Here is a 21,395-nt window from a genome sequence, read left to right as displayed (position 1 = left end):
AAAGTATAATCCTACATCTATGCAGATCTCTTCACACAGAAAACAGAGGCGGAGGTCTCCAGTGATAGGTTTGTGAATGTCATTTTGTGGTACACGTACACGAATAGTACTACTGTAGTGCTACGATATTTACTAAAAAATGTAGTTTGTGAATAGGCTAGCTCTACCGTGTTTGATTGAAGGTCATTGTTTCAAATCGACCCTGGTAGCAAAGGCGCACAGGGCTGGAGACATTTAAAAAAAGTAACAGGATGATGACTCACTTGCTTTCAACTTCAAGCTGTGGGTGGGAGCAGGCAAGCCCGGGCTTTCAATCGTGCTGCAATCTTGCCGGCCGTTTTCCCGAATTCCTGCTCCTACGGTGTCAGGGGCGGCCCTGGCCTGGAAACAAACACCACCACTGCACTCCACTGTGGGGGTGGGGTCTGTGCCTGTGTGACCTTACGTGTGGGCGCGGGCGCGGTACTTTGCAGCGTAAGAGCTGCGCATGCAGCGTAAGATAGGTGACGCAGCACTCTCCGTCTGCCGCAATGATGTCATAGGGATTTCCATGGTGCTTCTGCTGATTATACAACAAAGAGGTCTGCCTGCTCACAAAATTAAAAGATCCGATCTCCGATCCACGATCATCATCTATTCTTTAATATATATATAATAAACAATGCTGGGGAATTAAAGAGGAAAATAAAAATGCCACTGACTCGACTCAGCACCAGACATTGGCCGGGTGATCCAGGGGGGGGCAAGTGCCCCCCCCTGCGGACGCCCATGGGCCGTTGGTACCTTTCGCAGGAAGGCAGCAACAAGGCCAGAAATTAACCAGACCTGCCACAGACATGCTAATTCTCTGCAGTGTTCTGTCCGACCTCGCAGTAGCAATAGGGAGGACTTGGAAGGTAGCCAGAAGCCTGTGGAGCGATCAGAGCTCACGCAGGAAACTTGTATTTTCATTGTGTATGAAGCTTAGTTTTTAAAGATTTACTTACTCTGCAATTTGACTGATAAATTGTACGTTATTGCTCGTTTAAGCCTCGTTTTTAAAAATACTCCGTGTCTGCAATTTGATTGATAAATTGTATAATACTGCTCTGTGACCCTTACCTGCTACCCTATCCCTGTTTCTGCCGCGGGAAGTCCCGTTGTGCGGAGGGAGAACCGGGTTGCCGAAATTCACAAACACCCACACATCGCCGCCATCTTAGGTGTGGGGGAGTGCAGGGACGCGGTCTAGCGCTCGCAAGCACCACCCTGACACGAGCCTACTTAGCCAAATGCTCTCCCGGCAGCGCAGCGGACGAGCGCAGCGGGCGCGCCGGAAACGCGCCAAAGTTGCGCCAAAGTCAAGCCCGTCTGCGCCGGGCCAGCGCCTAGCGCTATGACCCCTGCCCGATCTTCGCCTCTGCGCTACTCAGCTAAAGAGCTATTTCAGCTTAATCGTCCAACCTGCAACAATCCTGTCTAAGTTAACTGCTCAGACTCCTTCTCAGTCCCTAAGTGCCTGACCTGTGGGTTTCAACCTATCATCTGTAATCATCATAGTCGGGACGCCTCTCCTGCTACCAGGAGAAGGACCCTAAAATGTATCCTATTAAATACTAGATCCATGCCAAAGCACAAATGCGATATCGAGGCGTTCATAGTGGATCATGACGCAGATGTAATGTTCCTCACTGAGACCTGGTCATCAGAGGCCTCCGGTCCTGATTGGAACGTAGCAGTCCCCGAAGGCTATTTTGTAGAGTACCTCAACCGACCTGGAAGAACAGGCGGGGGCATTGGTATTATCTACAAGTCCCATCTAAAAATATTCTGCCAACCAGAGTCAAATATGAAGGCTGAAGCCTTGAACTTCAAAATAAAATGTAACAACCGTCTGATTTTCTCTGGCATGCTGCTCTACAGACCCCCTGGGCCAAAAACTCCCTTCATTACTGCTCTTCACACATATTTGGAATCCACCACTGACTCCGCCACTTTCACAATTCTAGGAGATTTTAATTTTCTTCTCGAAGCCACCAACGACTCTGATTCCATAACTCTCATTGACAACCTGCTTAGCTTTGATATGATCCAACTAGTGTGTAAGCCCACCCATAATGCAGGACATACTCTCGATGGCATTATCACTAACAACAATAACCTAAAATTTTCCTCTATTTTGCCTGTCCCATGGTCTGACCATATGGCTGTCTTTTTTTTAACCTAAAATTCAATGACTCTGCCAGACACAGAAGACGCTTCCTGCTCCCGGAAAATAAGCGCTCATGGAAGAACTTAGATTCGAAACTGCTAACAGAGGCGCTTGCTAACAATCCACCAACTTTTGAGCAATGTAGCATCGACACCGGAGCTTCCAACTTTAACAGATGGATTGCCCAGGCTGCCGATGAGTTAGCTCCTCTGGAGTCCCGAGTGCCTAAGAAACGGTCGGCCACCGCCCAGTGGTACACGGCTGAGCTGAAATTAATCAAACTTAAATGCCGCAAAGCCGAGCGCATTTGGCGATCTAATTACTGTGTTCTTAAAAAGGCTGAATACTCCAAAGTTCTGCAGGAGTATAAAGCAGCGATTATTCAGGCCAAATCTATATTCTACACCACCAAAATCCAAGAAGCCCCTAACTCTGCCAGAGAGCTCTTCAAAACAGTTACTCTTCTGGCAAAAACCCCGCGAGACACTATATTTACACCTGACCAGAATTTTGTCGGGAACATTGCTGCTTTTTTCCAGAACAAAGTACAGGCAGTATATGATGATCTAAGCACTGTAGCTACCAACTCCAATACTGACCTTAACATCTCTATCACTCCCACTCAGGTCCCGGCAGCGGGCACTAGGGAATCATCACCATCCACTTTCCCTACCTACCCCAGGTTTCCCATGTTAAAGGAGTCGGAGGTCGGGGACCTTCTCCTACAGATGAAATCAGGATCCCCATTGGATCCATGCCCTCCGCCCATACTGCATTCTATTCCACTAGCCATAACTGGAGTTTTGACAAGGCTATCTGCTCGAGCTCTTTCCCTTCAATCTGGAAGAAAGCCTGTATCCGCCCGATTCTTAAGAAAGAATCACTCAATCCCTCCGAAACTAAAAACTATCGGCCCATCTCCTGTCTGCCTCTACCAGCTAAAATCCTCGAGAAAGCCATGAACTTAGAACTGATGACTTTTCTAACGAAGAATAACCTTCTTGACTCTACACAACATGGCTTTCGAGCATGCCATTCAACTGAGTCAGCTCTCATCATGGCAACAGAGGATATCAGGAAGACTATGGATGACGGTGGAAGAACGGCCCTCATATTACTTGACTTAACCGCGGCGTTCGACACCGTCAACCACTCGGTCCTACTGAGCCGACTGGAAAATCTGGGCATCTCTGATGCCGCTCTGGCCCTCTTAGCATCATTCCTAACAGGTAGAATCCAACAGGTTTACTGGGATGGACTTAAATCAGAGGAATTCACTCTTCCTGGAGGAGTCCCACAAGGGTCGGCGTTATCACCAACCTTGTTCAATCTATATGTCACCCCCTTGGCGGATCTGATAAAATCTCATGGCCTGAGATGAGTGTCTTATGCAGACGACACGCTAATCATAGTGTCTGTCTCCGATTCTATTGAAGCAACTGCAGGGCGTTTCAGGAATTGCCTTCTCAATGTGAAAAACTGGATGAGCCAAAACTTTCTCAAATTAAATACTGAGAAGACTGAAGTCATAGAATTCGGTCAGAAGCCCTCGATATGGAGTCAGCTATGGTGGCCCCCGGAAGCCGGCTGCTGTCCAACTCCAGCCGAGAAGGTCAGAAACCTTGGATTTCTATTGGACAAAAACCTCTCCTGCACTGCGCAGGTTAATCAAGTCACCTCTGCCTGTTTTCATACGCTGAAGGTACTTAGAAAGATCTTGCCCTACATCCCACCCACCTTAAAAAAGACTGTTATTGCCGCCCTGGTAATATCTCGGGTTGACTATTGCAACTCTCTCTATCTTGGTACGGGAGAGAAGCAAATGATCAAGCTGCAGGCTATCCAGAACGCGGCCGCCAGAGTTCTTTTGAACCTGCCAAGGCGTCACCCCTCCTCCTGTGCCATTCGAGAGCTACACTGGCTGCCAATTAAGCGCAGAGTTCAGTTTAAGGCCCTCTGCCTGGCCCATAAAGCCGTTCACGGAAAAGGATCGGATGACCTGGCCAAACTCCTCCCGCGATATGTGCCCAACCTAATACTAAGATCGGCCAATCCAGACCTGGTCTGTGTGCCTAGAATCCGGAGAGTGCGTTGGGGTGGAAGATCCTTTTCTAATCAGGCTTCCAAACTTTGGAACTCACTGCCTGCTGAACTTCGCTCACAAGCCTCCAAATTGAGGTTCAGAAAACCCCTGAAAACATGGCTGTTTTCCCTACCCTGATCTGCCTCACATCGACTTCTAATCTACAGCGCCAAGACGCCGCGGCATTCGAGCGCTTAATAAAAAACTTCGGTCAGTCAAGGGGCCCGGATTGGCCCAGATTGGCCTTGCTGAGGGAGGGTCGACAGTAGACAATGGGATTCCACCCCCTCCCCCGCCTTCGCATTCCGGGGAACTGAATTTGACACATAGGGCCCTGCTGCAACAGCAGAATTGCCAGCCCACACATACGTTGAATCACTGCCGGTGATTTTGGGGCCATTCTACACAGGCCAGACCAACCTGCAGTGACAGACCCCTGGGCACAGATCTGTGCAGGCAGCGGTGAGGCTCATCGAGGCACCCGGAGCTCTTCAGGCTGGGTCACGCTATATACATTTCACATCCCCCAGGCAGGACAGCGACTTTTCGAGCTGGTTTTTACACGAGGCACCTGGAGTACTTTTGAGAGGAAAGGCGGGCGCTTGTGCAGCACCACAGGCAAGAGGTGTGACAGGTTCCTACAAATGTTGCTAGGTACCCTATCCATCAGGTTTTCTATTGTTCGGTGGGCCTTTGATTAATGTGGTTTTGATACGACCTCACAGGCGCTCATGTGTCTCCCTGCTGGGAGAAACATGTTCAATTAGCTTGCATGTCTTAGCCTCGCCATAATTTCATCATCCATGCTCCTTTGAGAATAGGCACCCCTGCCCTCATGATCAATTTTCGTTTGTCCCATTTACAGTCCGGAGGTACAGTCATCGGCACTATGCAGGCCCCCCCCCCTTTTCATTAATAATAAAAAAATATCATAATGATGATGAGGAATAAAACCTGGGCCGGCTGTGGCCATCAGGGTGGTGGCAGGTATAAGCACTTTTTAATGTAAGGAGGAGCAGCTGAGTGCTGGGCGGGTAAAACTATCCCGGCGAGTTATCGTTCCAGAGAATACGGCCAAGGCACGCTAAAGGCCAGATGAGCGGAGAGCTCTCACCGAGGTACAGCAGTAAGAAGCAACTGTGTGACATAGCAGGTAGAGAAGGGGACTGTGGGTTAAGGCCTGGTTGCTAGATACCAGAAACCAAGACATTACGCTACTGCACCATGCCTCAGCAAAGTATCTCATTATATACTCCCCCCTACTTCTCACAAGGACATATTGTGGGGCTCCCAAACCTCCCTTAACAAGCAAATTGTTGTGGTGCCTGTTTGTCTCCCCGAACAGAGAACCAGCACAGAACATCTGGAAATGTACATGCAACCGTGACCCTGGGATTAAAGAGCAGCAGGGTTGGGGCACAGGGCAGGAGTGGTCTGCTCTCTTTCAAGAGCTCGTATATCATTTTACAGGTTGTTATCAGAAACACTTCCCACCTCCTACCACTATATTGTGTGCAAGGGTCGGTGAGCGTCTCATTCACGTGGAGGTCCATACAAAGGTGTGTAGGGAAGTAAAACACTAAAGAGAGAGTCAAAGATCATAATAAATATAGGTATAAAATACAACCTCGGCAGCCTGTTCCTTAATGGGATCAAAATTGTGATGTACAATGATGACCATTACATGCATGTGGAAGACCCTTTTCAAAGGTTAGTTGGTAATCTTTTGTTCCGGTATCCAGTATTTATTTAGGGTAAACGGGTATTAAGGTGGGGATAACTTTGGCAGTATTTCCATGCCTGTAGGTATGAAGTGACAAAGTTATGTGTCCCAAGTTGGCAACATGTTAAGGGAGGGTATATATGTATTTTAATCTTGAATTAGCAGGAGTACAAATGATGTCAAAGGTTCAGCCCAGGAACACAGATTCATCCAAAATGCAATGGTCATTTCTTTGCAGAAACGTGTAACATCCACTCCGGATCACCGACCGACCCCTGCCCTCACCACGTCTTCAACAAGGCCGACGCTGTCATCACACCCCACCTGCGAGACATCATCAACACATCCTTCGACACCGCCACCTTCCCTGAGAGCTGGAAGCACGCCGAACTCAGCGCTCTACTCAAGAAACCCACAGCGGACCCCACCGAACTCAAGAATTACCGCCCCATCTCGCTCCTCCCGTTTCCAGCCAAAGTCATCGAGAAGACCGTCAACAAGCAGATGGCCGCCTTCCTCGAGACGAACAGATCCCTCGACCCCTCACAGTCCGGCTTCCGAGCCAATCACAGCACCGAGACCGCCCTCATCGCCGCCACCGATGACATCCGAGCCCTGATGGACAACGGAGAAACAGCGGCCCTCATCCTCCTAGACCTCTCCGCGGCATTCGACACTGTCTGCCACCGCACCCTAGTACAGCGCCTCAGCAACGTCGGAATCCAGGACAAGGCGCTGGAATGGATCATCTCCTTCCTCGACGGAAGAACACAGAGAGTCCGCCTTCCACCGTACAAGTCAGAGGCCTCCGAAGTCATCTGCGGCGTCCCTCAAGGATCCTCGCTGAGCCCCACCCTCTTCAACGTCTACATGAGCCCCCTCGCGGCCATCGCACACCAACACAACCTCAGCATAATCTCCTACGCCGACGACACCCAGCTGATCCTCTCCCTGACCAACGACCCCGCCGCCGCCAGAGCCAACCTGCACGAAGGGATGAAAGAGGTAGCCGAGTGGATGACGACCAGCCGCCTGAAACTGAACTCTGACAAGACGGAGGTCCTCATCCTGGGCTCTTCACCCTCCGCCTGGGACGACTCCTGGTGGCCTCCCACCCTGGGCACCGCACCCAAACCAACAGACCATGCACGCAACCTGGGCTTCATCCTGGACTCCTCCCTCTCCATGACCAGGCAAGTCAACAACGTCTCCTCGGCGTGCTTCAACATCCTACGCATGCTACGGAAGATCTTCTGGTGGATCCCCACCGAGACCAGGAAGACCGTCACCCAGGCCCTCGTCACTAGCCGACTGGACTACGGCAACGCCCTCTACGCCGGTACCACCGCCAAGCTCCAGAAGAGACTCCAGCGGATCCAGAACGCCTCTGCCAGACTCATCCTCGACATCCCACGAACCAGCCACATCTCCGGACATCTGAGAGACCTTCACTGGCTCCCCGTCAACAAAAGAATCACCTTCCGCCTCCTCACCCACGCACACAAAGCCCTACACGACCAAGGCCCGAGCTACCTCAACAGCCGAATCAACTTCTACGCTCCCAAACGCCACCTCCGATCAGCCAACCACGCCCTCGCCGCCGTCCCCCGCATCCGAAGAGCGACTACAGGAGGAAGGTCCTTCTCCTACCTGGCCGCCAAGACCTGGAACTCCCTCCCGACCGACCTGGTCCTGACCCAAGACCACCTCTCCTTCAGGAAGAAGCTGAAGACCTGGCTGTTCGAGCAGTAGCGGCACCCCCCCTCCCCCAGCGCCTTGAGACCCTACGGGTATGTAGTGCGCTCTATAAATGTCACTGATTGATTGATTGAACATGGAAATTATTCTGAATCATGACGAGGCTTCCTGTTATGTGTTAAGTTGTTGATTACTTTCTATGAAGGGTTTACTTTTATTCTAGTACAGCTGAATGACCTGGGAAACTCTCTCCCTGTTCAGGTACACTTACTCCTCGCCAGCTAGCAGTCAAGGGAGCAAGCCAGCCTTTCAATGAGGCGGTGCGTTGGCTGCATGATGCAGTGCGAGACTGCCTAGTGTGCAGTGTGCTGTAAGAGGTGATTGAGCGGAGACAGCCGGTGCGATGGATGCATGTTGCAAGGCGAGACTGCCTTTGTGCACTGAGCTGTAAGAGGGGATTGAGAGGAGGCAGCCTTGGCGACAGTTGCATGGGGATGTGTGAGACTGCCTAGTGTGCAATGTGATGTAGGAAGTACTTGTCCTTTGACTTTGAGCGATTCGTTCAATGCTTTTTTTTCATAGAACTATTTTCGCAAATTTTTAATTCAGTAGTTTTGGATGGCGCCTACGTCTCAAATCCATCACTATTTCATTGACGATCGGGTGACCCGTGTTTAAGGATATATCCATGGTTCGTTCCGTGGCTAATTAATGTTTCCAGTACACCAAGACACCCGTTTTTACACTATGACCAAGACAGAAAAACTGTTCAGGTCTGAATCATTAGGCCACAGAGTGGCACGACAGAATAATTCTAAACCTGCAGGTGGCACATTTGAAAAAAGGAGCCAGCTAATCATGCCGTCTAACATTGTGGTATCTGGTTTTTCCCGGCCTCCACTCCTCACTATCCTCGGGGAATTTGCAAGTAAACCATGTGGTAGATACAGGATGAAGAGCCTGAACGGTGTGGCGCGCCATGCCAGGAAGAGTTGACAGCTTACATATTTTAACCCTATGCCATGATAGTCTATTCGTCCAGGCCAGAATCATGGGGGCACCGGGTAGCTCGACTAGGTACCTTTTAGCGTACACAGGGCACATGTGGTTTGGTGCAGGGTGATTCCTCCCACTCCACCATGTGCCAGCCAGAAAGGGGGTGACTGGTACTTAGAGGATTATACTTTATTAATCTGTACTTGTGATTTTGAAGGGACTTTGGCCAATTTTCTGACTTGCCCTTATCCATTATTTGTTTCCGCTCCCTCTGAGCCAGGTGTAACAGATGGTACCCTTCCCAGATGCACAGTGACAAGCTGTCCCTAGGGTCCCTCTTAGGACTCAGCTGGCTATCTTACTATAGAAATGGTTATATCAAACCGTTAGCATCATTGTATCCCACTCACATTTTACATCTGGCCTTTGAAACCGGGCAACAAGGAAGAAGGGTCTTTCAAACTGTACCTTTAATTTCATTCATGCATGTTCTATTTAAAAAGAGATTCTTCTATTTTGCATTACCTCAAATGCCCAGTTAAATGCCACTTGATTTTCTGTGTCCTGCAATCTAAGGGCTTGGTTGGGTGTTGCTTTCCCCTACCAATTGGTCTACAGATTTCCACACTAGGACCAGTAACTCTCTGTGCTACCTTAACAGCAGTATCTGTATGACAAAAGCTTCTTTAGTAAGTAGAGATCAGTGGGGTAAGGCGTGCACTGCAAGGATCAGTGGGTAACCGTCAAATGTTTGCTTACAAGGTCTGTAAAGTTGATGCAATGGGTAATTTCTTCTACATAGCACTGGGCACAATCTTTAGGTCACAGATTTGCATACTAATACATTTCCTATGGTGTTCTTGCATTTGGCATAGAGATCGAGGTGTAATCCCAGGTCAAAGATCCTTTTCAAACAGGATAGCTCACTGGGGTATGTGCCTGCTGCAGACCCCATCTGTACTGTTCCGGACATAAGTAGCTTGGTCAAGCTTTCACTCTTTGAGTCTGATAAAATTATCACCAGTAACTTGCATTGCAATGAACAGCTTGAGTAAATATCAAGGAAAAATTAACGATTGCACTGGGTGTGATATGCCCAGTTATTTTAGGGTAATGATTCTGCTACAAGTACAAAGGTTAGACTGGGACTCTGTCAACGGAGCAGGACCTCTTATTCACGGTTTGTACTGGCCCAGCGTACACTGCGGGGGCAGGAGTTCTACCTCCCGGCCCCCCCGGTGGGGTTTCTCTCAGCCTGGTACCTCCCTCTTCAGCTCCAACATGCCCACAGGTTCAACCACCCGGTTCTTGGAAAATTACCACTGGCGCTGGGAGGGCTACAGCACAAAGAGCAAAGGCTGCAAGTTATTGGACTGGGTAGCAATGTTAACCTGATAATCATGGACAGGATGTCCCCTAGGCTGAAGGTGTGCAAACACGCCCTGGGTAGGTTTGGAATAGGTGTGTAAAGGTCGTGCCAACTCAGCAAAGAAGTAGCTCATTCGCCCCGTGGCCAGGTGACAGGTGCTTCAGTTAAGCATCCCCTGCCAAGTTAGCCAGTTGACCTAGGGAGGTGGGGTAAGTTGCCATCCACTAGGGGCCGCTGCCTCAGAGTTGGGGAAAACAAGGTATTATAGCACTAAAAGGCTACGATGGTTCAAGTAAAGTTGGCATGTCCTTCCAACTAAGAGGGAGACTACCCAGGTTTTATTCGGGGGAGGGTTAGCAATGCCGGGGATAATGAAGCAAACTAGGTAGCCTGGTGGGGGTTTAAGTTGCCACCGCATATAGGGCACAGTGCAGTGATTTCACACTGGCAGAAGTTTTGTAAGTGCATGTCTTGCGCTAGGAGGGGATATCAGCCCGGAATACCAACTCTTATATTTGCAGGCAAAAGGTGTGGGGCTAGCGTGCGATCGCCATGTTAGGAAGTGGCCAGTTAATGGAGATGCCCCTCAACATTAGCAGTGGGTACCACAGGATGCTTCAATAATGGTTCTGAGACTGCCTGCCCCATAGCTGGCCCAGCCAGATGGGTAGGAGTGGTTGCCCTTAGAGGGGGGCAAGGTCCCCAGGGTGTGGGGTACACTGGTTGGAGGATAAAGTGTGGTAGAGCTCCTACATTTCCTCTCCTGCATCCCAGCAACATCCCGATCTGGGGGCTGGGTAATCCACACCAGGGTGGGTACACCGGGACGGCTACACAACATACGTAAAAGTCCGGAGTCAGACTGGGGGGGTTCGTTTTAAACTGTCCTCCCGTTCTCACATCCACTTGTCTGCTTCCTGGTTTACATTAGCAGAAGTTCGGCACAGGGCCACTCACGCCGGGGTGGGGACAGTAGCATGGTGACTCAACATCTGTAGATCACTTGCAGATGGTGATTGACTTGCAGGCAATAGGAAAAGAAGGGGCAGGCAAGTTCTGCGTATGAATTACTACAGAGCTCCACTAGCCAAGAGCACTGGCCCTGTGTAAACACATGCCTCTCATGGAGGAGAAGGATCTGTTGCAAGAGATGACGTCTACCATGTGTAAGATGGGCAACAATTGGGGGCATGGGAGTTATGCTTTTGCTAGCTTAGTCCACAGGGTGCTTTGAAGAAGATGTGGTTTCACCTGCTAAAAGTGGCCTTGGACGTATTTGCTGGACCGGTGAGAGGCCCGGGTATCCGCGGGATGTAGGTAAAAATGCCTACCCTTGTCCAGAGTGGGCATGGACCTGTTTGCTGGACCTGGGAGAGGCCCTCGAACCAGCAGAATGCAGGTTAAGATGCTTAAGTGCAAAGTGCAGTATATAAAAAGGTTTGCAGTGCTCAATATAGGGTTGAAGCAACCCAGCATTTCTTTATTTTGCCAGGATCAATGGTTTGGGTATATGACCTATCGTGCGTCTTGAGGGTGGCACGAGGGGCGGAATGCAGGAAACAGGGGCATGGGTTGTTTCCACCACTGAGTTAATTTGGTTGGGGGGCCTAGGCTTGCGCTATAACAGCTTGCTGAAGATAGCTGCAGCACAGACCGGGGGGTGAGGCAGAGTCTCCCCTCCTAACGGAAGACCTCCATGCGTAAGATAAGCAACTAATTAGGGGGCATGTGATTTATAGGGGTCAGGCATAACCCCTCGCTTATTGGGATAAGGAGCCCGGTCAGGGGAGGCCAGGAATCCTCGCGCAGGAGAGTTAACGGCCTCACTGCCACAGATCTTATCTGGCTAGGATACCCGGGCATGCGCTGGACCTGCTTGCTGAAGAAGCTGCAGCAGAATTTGAGGGGGATTCCTCCTGCTAATGTGATGGTCATACACTTGAGAGGGAACAAAGGGCACTGGGGAGAAGGGCACAGCTTCAAGAAATGGCGGTCACCAAGTGTAAATTGAGCAACCAGCTGGGGACCTGTGAAATATAGTGGTCTGAGATAACGCCCCGGCGGGTGTGGCAGGGCACTTGATCTAAGGAAGCCATGGAGGTCTCTCGCAGGAAGGTTAACAGCACCATGAGGAAATTCACTGAGCAAAGGGGTTTTGGCTTCATCCGTCATGGGTTACTGCACACCAAGGCCACAGGGTGTTTGGGTGAAGATGGGGTACACCTGTCCAGAGTGGGTATGGACCTGTTCTTACTTGATCTGGGGGAGGCCTTGGAGACAGCAGGGTGTAAGTAATGGAGGCTATCTTGGTGGGGGGCTCTGGGGTGACGGTGGCCACACCCAGAGCTGTGGCGGAGTTACAGGGCGATCCAGAGGCTGTAAGGTACACAAGGGTACTCTCTGCTCTGCAGGAGCACAACAAGGGTGCAAAGGCCAAATATCCACAGGGAGGTCCTCTCGTTAGACCCTGGAGGAGCGACGGTGCCCCGTTAGTCCTACGGGTGGTTGTGGACCTGAGCAACTGGGGGTTGCCTGGCAGGCTCCGCCCCCTTATGGGGCGTGAGCAAGGGGGTGGGCTGTTGGTCCACCGGTGGGAGGGATGTTCCCTCCCCCAAAATATGGCAAACACCGTTGGGTAGGGCCACGGTGTAAAATGACTCATCAGTTGGCAGGCGGCGAGGGGTGCCTGCCTTGGGATCACCCGTAAGGTAACCCACCATGTTGGCATATTTGTAATGCTAATAAACCTGCAGCAGTTTTCTCCACAAAGAAGGTGTCTTGTCTGGTTATTTCTCTAGGAGATTGCTGTATGGGGTGATGGCGAGTGTTGCGATATTGGAACTAAGCTGATAAGTATTTAGGAGAGGTAGCTCAACTACTGCGCTAGAAGGAAATCAGCTGCCATGCTTGCTGTTTGATTGCGGTCGCCTTGCATGGGGGTTGGCGGGACACAAATGGAGCTAGAAAATAATAATAATAATAAGAAAATTTATAGAGAAGCCTGGTTACACTAAGGCCAGTGGGTCCCCGCGCTATGGTGCGGCTAGCAACAGTTAAGCAGGCAAGTCCCTCTCTCCAGATCCTCAGAAACGAGCCTCCTCCCCCTCTAACCTGAGGGGAAGAGGTGAGTTTTCAGTTGTTTCCGAAACATACGGTCAGAGGTCTCCAGTCGCATTCTAGGTGGGAGTCTATTCCAGTGTTGAGCTGCCTGGACACGGAAAGAGCGCCCACCCATCCGGGCTCTTCTGATCTTAGGGACCTTAGCCAGCCCTGTCCCAGTAGATATCAATTGGCGCGCTGGAGTATAAGGGGGCAACAGGTCAAGAAGATAAGAGGGCCCTTTCCCCTGCATAATGAGATGACTGATCGACAGGGTTTTAAAAAGCACCCGTTCTTTGATAGGAAGCCAATGTAGTGATTCCAAGGCTTTCTTAGATGACGCTCTTTTGGGCAGCATCAATACCATACGAGCAGCCGCATTTTGTATACGCTGTAGCCGAGTGATACACCTGATATTAGCTCCCAGGTACAGGGCATTCCCATAGTCCAGCCTAGATGTGATAAGGGCATGGACAAGGGTTTTCCTGGCCGACGTGGGAAGTAGATCAAGTGTCTTCCGCATACTCCTCAAAATACCAAAGCACTGTCCTGCCACGCGCCTTGTGTGATACTCAAAGGAGATTTTGTTGTCTAGCCAGGTACCCAAATTTCGGACTTGTTTGCTGGGGATAGGTTGAGGCCCCAGCACCTGCGGCCACCATGCCGATGTCCACACAGATGGTGCTTTCCCCACAACCAGGACTTCCGTCTTACTTCCGTTTAATTTCAAACAGTTATTCGCCATCCAGGCCGCTACTTCCTGTAAGCACGTCAAAAAGTTACTGGCTGCTGTCTCATCTGAATGAGCGAGGGACACAACAAGTTGGGTGTCGTCGGCGTAGGATACCACTTGCACCCCAAACCTTTCAGTGATCTCTGCTACTGGAGCTACGTAGAGATTAAAAAAGGTGGGGCTCAAGCTGGACCACTGAGGCACCCCCTGTTTCAGCCTAGTGTTCTTCGACCGGTATGGTCCTTGAGCTACTTAGAAGCTACGATTCTGGAGGAATGACTCCAACCACTCCAAAGCTCTACCTGCCACTCCCCCTTTTTTTTAGACACTGTAGCAAGGTGTGATGTGCTACAGTGTCAAAGGCGGTGAAAGTTAAGGAGATAGGTCCCGGGACGTGGGGTAGGCTGGACCGTATATATATTAGAGAAACAAGTGCCACCCCCACTGATTTTAGGTGCTCCTTACTACGAGCAAACAAATCAAGAAATGAATCACCGATCTGTTTGGTATATTTATTTATACCTGTTATTTAGAAAGTTCAACATATAGGCTTAAACGAGTTGTCCGAGAAAAACACTCGACATATAACCAAATACTAAACAAGAAAAGGGAAAATATATTTACAAAAATTCACGAAAAACACAGGAGAACACACAACTAGTGTGACATACATATCATAGATATCATAGAGAATGATCATTTAGCAACATTCATTTAGCAATATTAATTTCATGCTGAATGTTCATTTCATATTCATTAGAGTAATCGGAACATTAGTTCATCCAAACAATATGTACTCAATGAAGGAGACACGTACTAGGAAAACAATGGAAGAATGCAGACAAATTAATCAAACACCCAGTTAAATCAAGAAAACAATTATGTATTCTCTGCGCATTCCTCCAGTGGTGCCACTGGAGGAATGCGCAGAGAATACATAATTGATCATTCTCTATGATATCTATGATATGTATGTCACACTAGTTGTGTGTTCTCCTGTGTTTTTCGTGAATTTTTGTAAATATATTTTCCCTTTTCTTGTTTAGTATTTGGTTATATGTCGAGTGTTTTTCTCGGACAACTCGTTTAAGCCTATATGTTGAACTTTCTAAATAACAGGTATAAATAAATATACCAAACAGATCGGTGATTCATTTCTTGATTTGTTTGCTCGTAGTAAGGAGCACCTAAAATCAGTGGGGGTGGCACTTGTTTCTCTAATACAGTGTCAAAGGCAGCACTTAAATCCTAAAGGATAAGTGCTGCTGTCTGACCTTCGTCCACCAACTTCCGTATGATTTCAGTTGATAGGAGCAAGGCATATTCAGTAGAGTAGGACGCCCGAAAGCCTGATTGGGTGGGGTGGAGTAGTTTACCAGTTTCAATATGCTTTGTCAGTTGCATATTGACAACTTTCTCCGCGATTTTAGCAAAGTAGGGGAGAAGGGAAATGGGGCGCAAATTGTCCAGTTGCTCTGAGCTGATATTGGGTTTTTTAAGCGGGAGTACCACAGCCTCTTTCCAAGCTATCGGAACAGTGCCCGACCCAAAGGAGAGTTCTAACAGATGGCGTATGTGGGGTTCCAGAATTTTTATACTTTCCCTTAGTATTTTCGCAGGCGCTGGATCATTAGGGGAACACGATTTGATTTTAGACGCTATTTTGATTAAAATATCCTGCGGGGGAGTGCTAAAGAATGTAAGTGACTCAGTTCCATTATGCTTTATAGTGGCTTCTTCTATCCCGCCGCCCACTCTGGCCTCCGCCGGGAACGAGGACTAGATTTTTCCCACTTTATCCGCAAAGAACTGCACCACGCGATCACAGGATTCCACTGATCCTTTCGCAGGTGCAACGGAGCTGGACAGGGAGGATACTTCCTTAAACACAGAAAACAGCTCCTTAGCTGAATTATCAGCTCCCTCTATTCTGTCCCTGTAATAGGAAGTACGGTGTTTCCTTATCAGGGCATGATAGCTTTTGAGCTTGATTTTATAATCCCTCCTGGCTACCACGGAAAAACCTTTCCTCCAGCGTCTTTCAAGGCGTTTGCACGCCGCCTTTTCCTTGATGAGGTCGTGCCCAAACCACTGTGCAGATTTAGTTTGCTTCCATGGTTTTTTATTGGTCCAATGGGCTATGTTGTCCAGTGCCTGTGTAATGCCTCTATCGAGAGCGTCACACGCCGCCTCAATCTCTAGATCCTCCGGGGGTCCACCCTGACCAAGAAGGTTGTTAAACTTGTCCTTGGAGAAACCTGCCCATCTCCTACGGTTGTTTTTATCATCCGCCTTGCCTACCCTCACCAACTGTGCCTCTATCTTAAAAGAAATCTGAAAGTGATCCGACCAAACCACAGGTACTTGGGGGATCGACAGTCATCGATTCCCAGTTGGAGAAAATCGGATCTAATAAGTGGCCGTGACAGTGGGTGGGCAGTTCCGACTTAAGAGTCATTTGCATCGCTGCTAGCTCATTACGGATCTCTTCAGCCTCTATGTTGGCAGGATCATCAAAATTGAAATTTAAGTCCCCCAAGAGTATCAATCTCTCATATCTTATAGCTGGCTGTACCAAACAGTCAATCAGACTCTCTGTAAATCTAGTCCTTGAGCCCGGAGGCCTATAAACTAGGAACCCTTTTAGGACCTGTCTATCAAGACCTGTGATGGAGAAGAATCCAGCTTCACTCTCCCTGATGTCAGCTACCTCCAGTGTACATTGTATTTCAGACTTAAAGATTACAGCAAGTCCACCTCCCAGCCCCGTGGGTCTGTCTATCCTATTGATGTCATACCCCCGCTGTAATGCATCTATAATGTCGGGAGGAGAGTCCTCATTCAGCCATGTTTCAGTTAAAAACAGAACGTCCAGCTGTCCATCTATTAATAAGTCATGTATTTCCATTTTATGCTTCCCTAAAGATCTGCAATTAATAAGAGACAATCTCATCTTCTGTGCAGTGTTCTCAGATTTGGGCTGCTGGCCCAAAATAAAAGGGCAGTGATTACACCTTCTTCTTTCAAGGGTTAACGCTATACTGTATACACAATTATCTCCGACCCTAGGCTGGAGTTCCAGCAGTTGTTTGGCGCTATATTTTATCACAGTAGGAGGACCGGCAGGGGTTCTGGCCTCCAGCCCCGTACGACCGCGGACGGGCGCAGACGGGCTTGTCTTTGGCGCGTCTTCGGCGCGTCCGCTGCGCGCGTCCGCTGCACTGCCGCTGAGGCATGGGTCTTTTATCCCCGGTCGCTCCCTCCAACTAGAGCGCTAACCGCTGTACGCGGAAGTGCCTGGCTCTACCTACCCCGCCCTCCGTGCAACGGTACTGGCTACCACGTCGGACCAGGGCGGGAAGGACAGAACGACGAGCTCAGGCCTCCAGGTGAGAAGAAAGCATTGTTTGCTCAGGCCTCCAGGTGAGTACCGTCTGCCACACAGTACCCTCTCAACCCTGCCTTAGTTTTTAAAATTCTAAAAGAGATTCTTGTGCACTAAGTTAAATGCCTTAAGCCACGTGCAGAGTAAATAAAATATTTTAAAAGCAATGGAAGATACTTGCAGGGTTAACTATCGTAGCAAGCCACAAACAGCTCAGGGGGACACGCCACCGCCCACCTTCGCCGTACCGCGGCCGCCAAGCCCTGCGTCTTTTATCCCCGGTCGCTCCCTCCAACTAGAGCGCTAACTGCCGTACGCGGAAGTGCCGGGCTCTACCTACCCCGCCCTCCACGCAACGGTACTGGCTACCGCTTCGGACCAGGGCGGGAAGGACAGAACGCCGAGCTCTGGCCTCCAGGTGAGTACCGTCTGCCACACAGTACCCTCTCAACCCTGCCTTAGTTTTTAAAATTCTAAAAGAGATTCTTGTGCACTAAGTTAAATGCCTTAAGCCACGTGCAGAGTAAATAAAATATTTTAAAAGCAATGGAAGATACCTGCAGGGTTAACTACCGTAGCAAGCCACAAACAGCTCAGGGGGACACTGCCACCGCCCACCTTCGCCGCTCCCGCTGTCTGTAATTGACAACCTTACATGTAATACACTGTTGGTCAAACAACGAAAACAAGCAAAAGTACACAAACAAAATTCATGCAGCCATGTAAAGTTAAATAAATGCCCAATAAAATAATACAAGTGTCATATAAATAAACAAACGTAGCCATGCATGCTGTTACAAGATAATTTTTTCAAATGCAAGGGCAAAAGTACGCAAATGTTAGTTAAAAGGAGTCCAATTACAACACATGAACAAATGCGCGAAGCAGGGAAAGTTCATTAAAAGCCCAATTAAAAAACTTAAAGTTGTTCGAGAAACAGAGAAACAAGGAAATGTAGACAGAGGCCACAGCTTACTGCAGCCCACAAGTCCCAGTGGTCACGGCTTAAGGCAGCCCACACGTCCCAGCGGTGCTTCAATCCGCTGATCTGAGCAGTACAGAGCTGGCTGGGTTCTGGTGCAGTAGTTATATTGCCCCGTCGTGATCCAGTGCAATGTGTAAATATAAAAAATAAATACATCTTCGGGCACGCGGGAGAGGAGAGCGGTGACAAGCTAATTGAAGAGAGGTGGCCTGTGTATTTTTGGCTGAGGGATGTTTGACAATGACTAGCAAACAAGTGCTGGCCTCTGATGCACTCGAGTGAGTGCCTGCTTGTGGCCTGGGGGCCTTGGGAGTGCGAATTGCAGTGTAAACAAGCACCGGGCTCTGCTGCAATTGAGTGGGTCTCTGCTGAATGTGTCCATGTGTAACATAACTGGTGCTCATGTTGAGCAAGTTAAGGTGAGATGACAATAACAAAGAAAAACTGATCTGCTGACAGAGAAAAAAAAGCGTTGTGCATGCAACACCATTAAAAACTAGTTTCACTAAAGCCGATATTAACAGTATTTCGGCCACGGGAAACTGATAAGAGAAGCAGCTGAGGAACAACCATTGGTAAATGCAGGAAAATGTTACAGCCAAAAGAAATGGAGGAAAAGTAAGTGGCAAGCACAGGAACCAATGAGAAGCCAGGAAAGTGAGGGGGCGAGATGTAAGCCCCTTTTAAGTTTATATTACAAATAATAGATTTTACTAGCACAGCGCAAGTGGTGTAGGCAAAACCTAAAACATTTTTGCAAAGCAAGCAGACACGTTTTGGGATGCATAATTACATTTGTTTGTTTTCAATTAATAAGTAGTAAAAAAGATTAGGGGGTATAGGCGAGCAGTTGAAAGGTGGAGTGTTTCACACAAATACACAAGCAAGCAAAACCTCTTTCATACGCTATGCAACTTTTCAATTCTAACACTGCTGCTTTTCCTCAGAATAATTAAAGGCAATGTCAGGAGTGCTGTTATCAAATATTTAAGGAATAATAGTGCTGTAGAGTATGAATAGGAAATATGCGCTTACCACCTCTAGTCGTGCACCATTTTCCCATGTGCTTTTATTCTGTTGGAGCTCGACTGGCCTGTTGTGTAACAGAGATATTTCTTGCGAGCCTAGCATCTCTGACTAGCCGACCAGGTTGGGGCAAGCAGTTGCTAAAGCTCTCAAAACTTAAACTAATTAATTTTATAGGCGTACACACTGTGCATTATCTCTAACTATCAATCTGATGTTAAAAAGCTTTATAAAAAAGCAGACCTGTGTCCCGAAGTGTAATTTCAATGCTTGGTTTTCTAGTGATAAGGATGAGTATGTGAGAGTTTAAAATATTTTTGTTGCAGTGTGGGAGGGGGTGCGATATTTCTTGCCAGCATTGCACTTTTGCGAAGCAGGTATAGCTTGAGCGAGCAGTTACTTAAGGAAGGTTTCAATACTTAAACCAATATATTTTACATAAGTCCATACCTTATTTTTAATTTTTTTACATCGCTACCTGAAGCATGGGCACCATTTTGCAAGTTAAGCAAAATAGGTTTCAAACACGTATCTTAAAAAGTAATAACATTTTGTTTTCTAGTGATAATGTAGTGTCTGAGCACATTGGAATGCGCATGTAGTGTACTGGAGATATTTATTGAAAGCCCAGCATCTCTGACGAACTGCAGTGCTAGGTCAAGCAGTTACTGAAGTTCTCTATATCTAAGCAAATACATTTTAAATGCATTCACACTTGACATTAGCTTTTTTTTGTTAAGAACATTTTGTAAAGCAGCTTTTTTTTTGTTAAGAACATTTGGTAAAGCATGTATGTGCTTTATAAAAGCAAACACATTAGTGTCCAAAGCCAGCACACACTTTTCCTGAAGCACAATGCTACTTAACTGCAGAAGGTTGAATAGTTCCTGGGGGTGTGGCTTGGAATACGTAGATAGCGGTCGCGTGAGCCACTGCTCCGCGCCAGCCCTGCATGTATCCAGCCAATTATTGGTCCCTGTCATGACCTGACAGACAGATGATGGACAAGGCGACAGGACAGTAGGGACAGCAGACACTAGGACCCTGTGGGTCGTGAGGGAGGTGACCAGGTCACCGGACACCACATCCGGTAAGGGGACAGGAAGAGGACAGATTCGACCAGGGCGACCACGTAGAAGGACGTGTGTGGGACCAGCTGTATGCAACACCATAATAAAGAACCGTGAGCGCACCTACCTGTGTCCGTGAGTGATTGCGCTGCGCAGTGCCACCCTTACAGACACGACAACTGGCGACGAAGGGTGTGAGAGGAACAGACGTGCATCTTGACGCCATCGACATCGGAAGAACCAGGTGCCCACCCTGGATGTGCCCAAAGACCAAAGAAGAAGAGTGAAAAGAAGCGACATCGGAGCCCACCCGACCGCCTCTGACGAACAATCCGGGAACACTGTGGTAAGCGTGAAAGGAACGCGCGAAATCTCAAAATAGGCGCGAGCTCTCGCGAGAGTCTCGGCGGCCATTTTGGGATCAGGCGGCTAGACCAATCAGAGGCGAGATCGGGGAAGCGGCCATTTTGGGGCCAGGCAAGCGAGATTTCGAACGCGAAATCTCGCGAGAAGAGCGGCGGCCATTTTAGGAAAAAGACAAAAGCAGGAAAAAGCATAGAAATAAGGAGAGCGGCCATCACGGAGTCAGGCGAATAAGAAGAAAGAGCAGAAAACAACAAAAAAGAGACAAGAAAAGCATAGAAAGGCTAAGAATATAAACAAAAGACTAGAAATATAAGAATACAAAGAAGAAACAAACGAAGAAAGAGAAAAGAAAGTCATAAAAGAGACACATAAGCAAAAGGAAAGTAGAAAGATTAAAATAAAACAAAGCAGAAGAAGAAGAAAAACAAGCGGAAGAAAAGAGACAAAAGAGAAAAGAAGATAAAGCAAGAGAACCGAAGAAGAAGAAAAAGAGGAAATAAAAGAGGAACAAACAGATAAAGAAAGAAGGAAAGAATGGCAGATCCGAAGCCTAACGCACAATACATACAGGAGACCACTACCGTTTAACCTATCGGAGCCACAAATAGGAATAAGGTGGGAAAAGTGGATCAGACGGTTTGAAAGATATGTAGACGATACAGATGTAGTAG

The 21,395-nt window shown here is 48.4% G+C and overlaps 2 protein-coding genes across 2 annotated transcripts in view; one reads left to right on the top strand and one right to left on the bottom strand.

Annotated features, from left to right (window-relative positions):
- LOC147729840 (schlafen family member 13-like) overlaps positions 1-21,395 on the top strand; it is a 780,854-nt gene that overhangs the window by 289,019 nt on the left and 470,440 nt on the right. The window lies entirely within an intron of this gene.
- LOC147729841 (uncharacterized) overlaps positions 1-21,395 on the bottom strand; it is an 83,352-nt gene that overhangs the window by 51,581 nt on the left and 10,376 nt on the right. Inside the window, exon 2 of the mRNA XM_086958414.1 lies at positions 264-410. Coding sequence (XP_086814540.1) covers positions 264-410 — 147 coding nt within the window. The remainder of the gene's footprint in view (positions 1-263; positions 411-21,395) is intronic.

Source organism: Lissotriton vulgaris, chromosome 2_1 (assembly GCF_964263255.1).
Source record: "Lissotriton vulgaris chromosome 2_1, aLisVul1.2, whole genome shotgun sequence".
Lineage (NCBI taxonomy): Eukaryota > Metazoa > Chordata > Amphibia > Caudata > Salamandridae > Lissotriton > Lissotriton vulgaris.
This window is presented reverse-complemented; position numbering and strand designations above follow the sequence as displayed.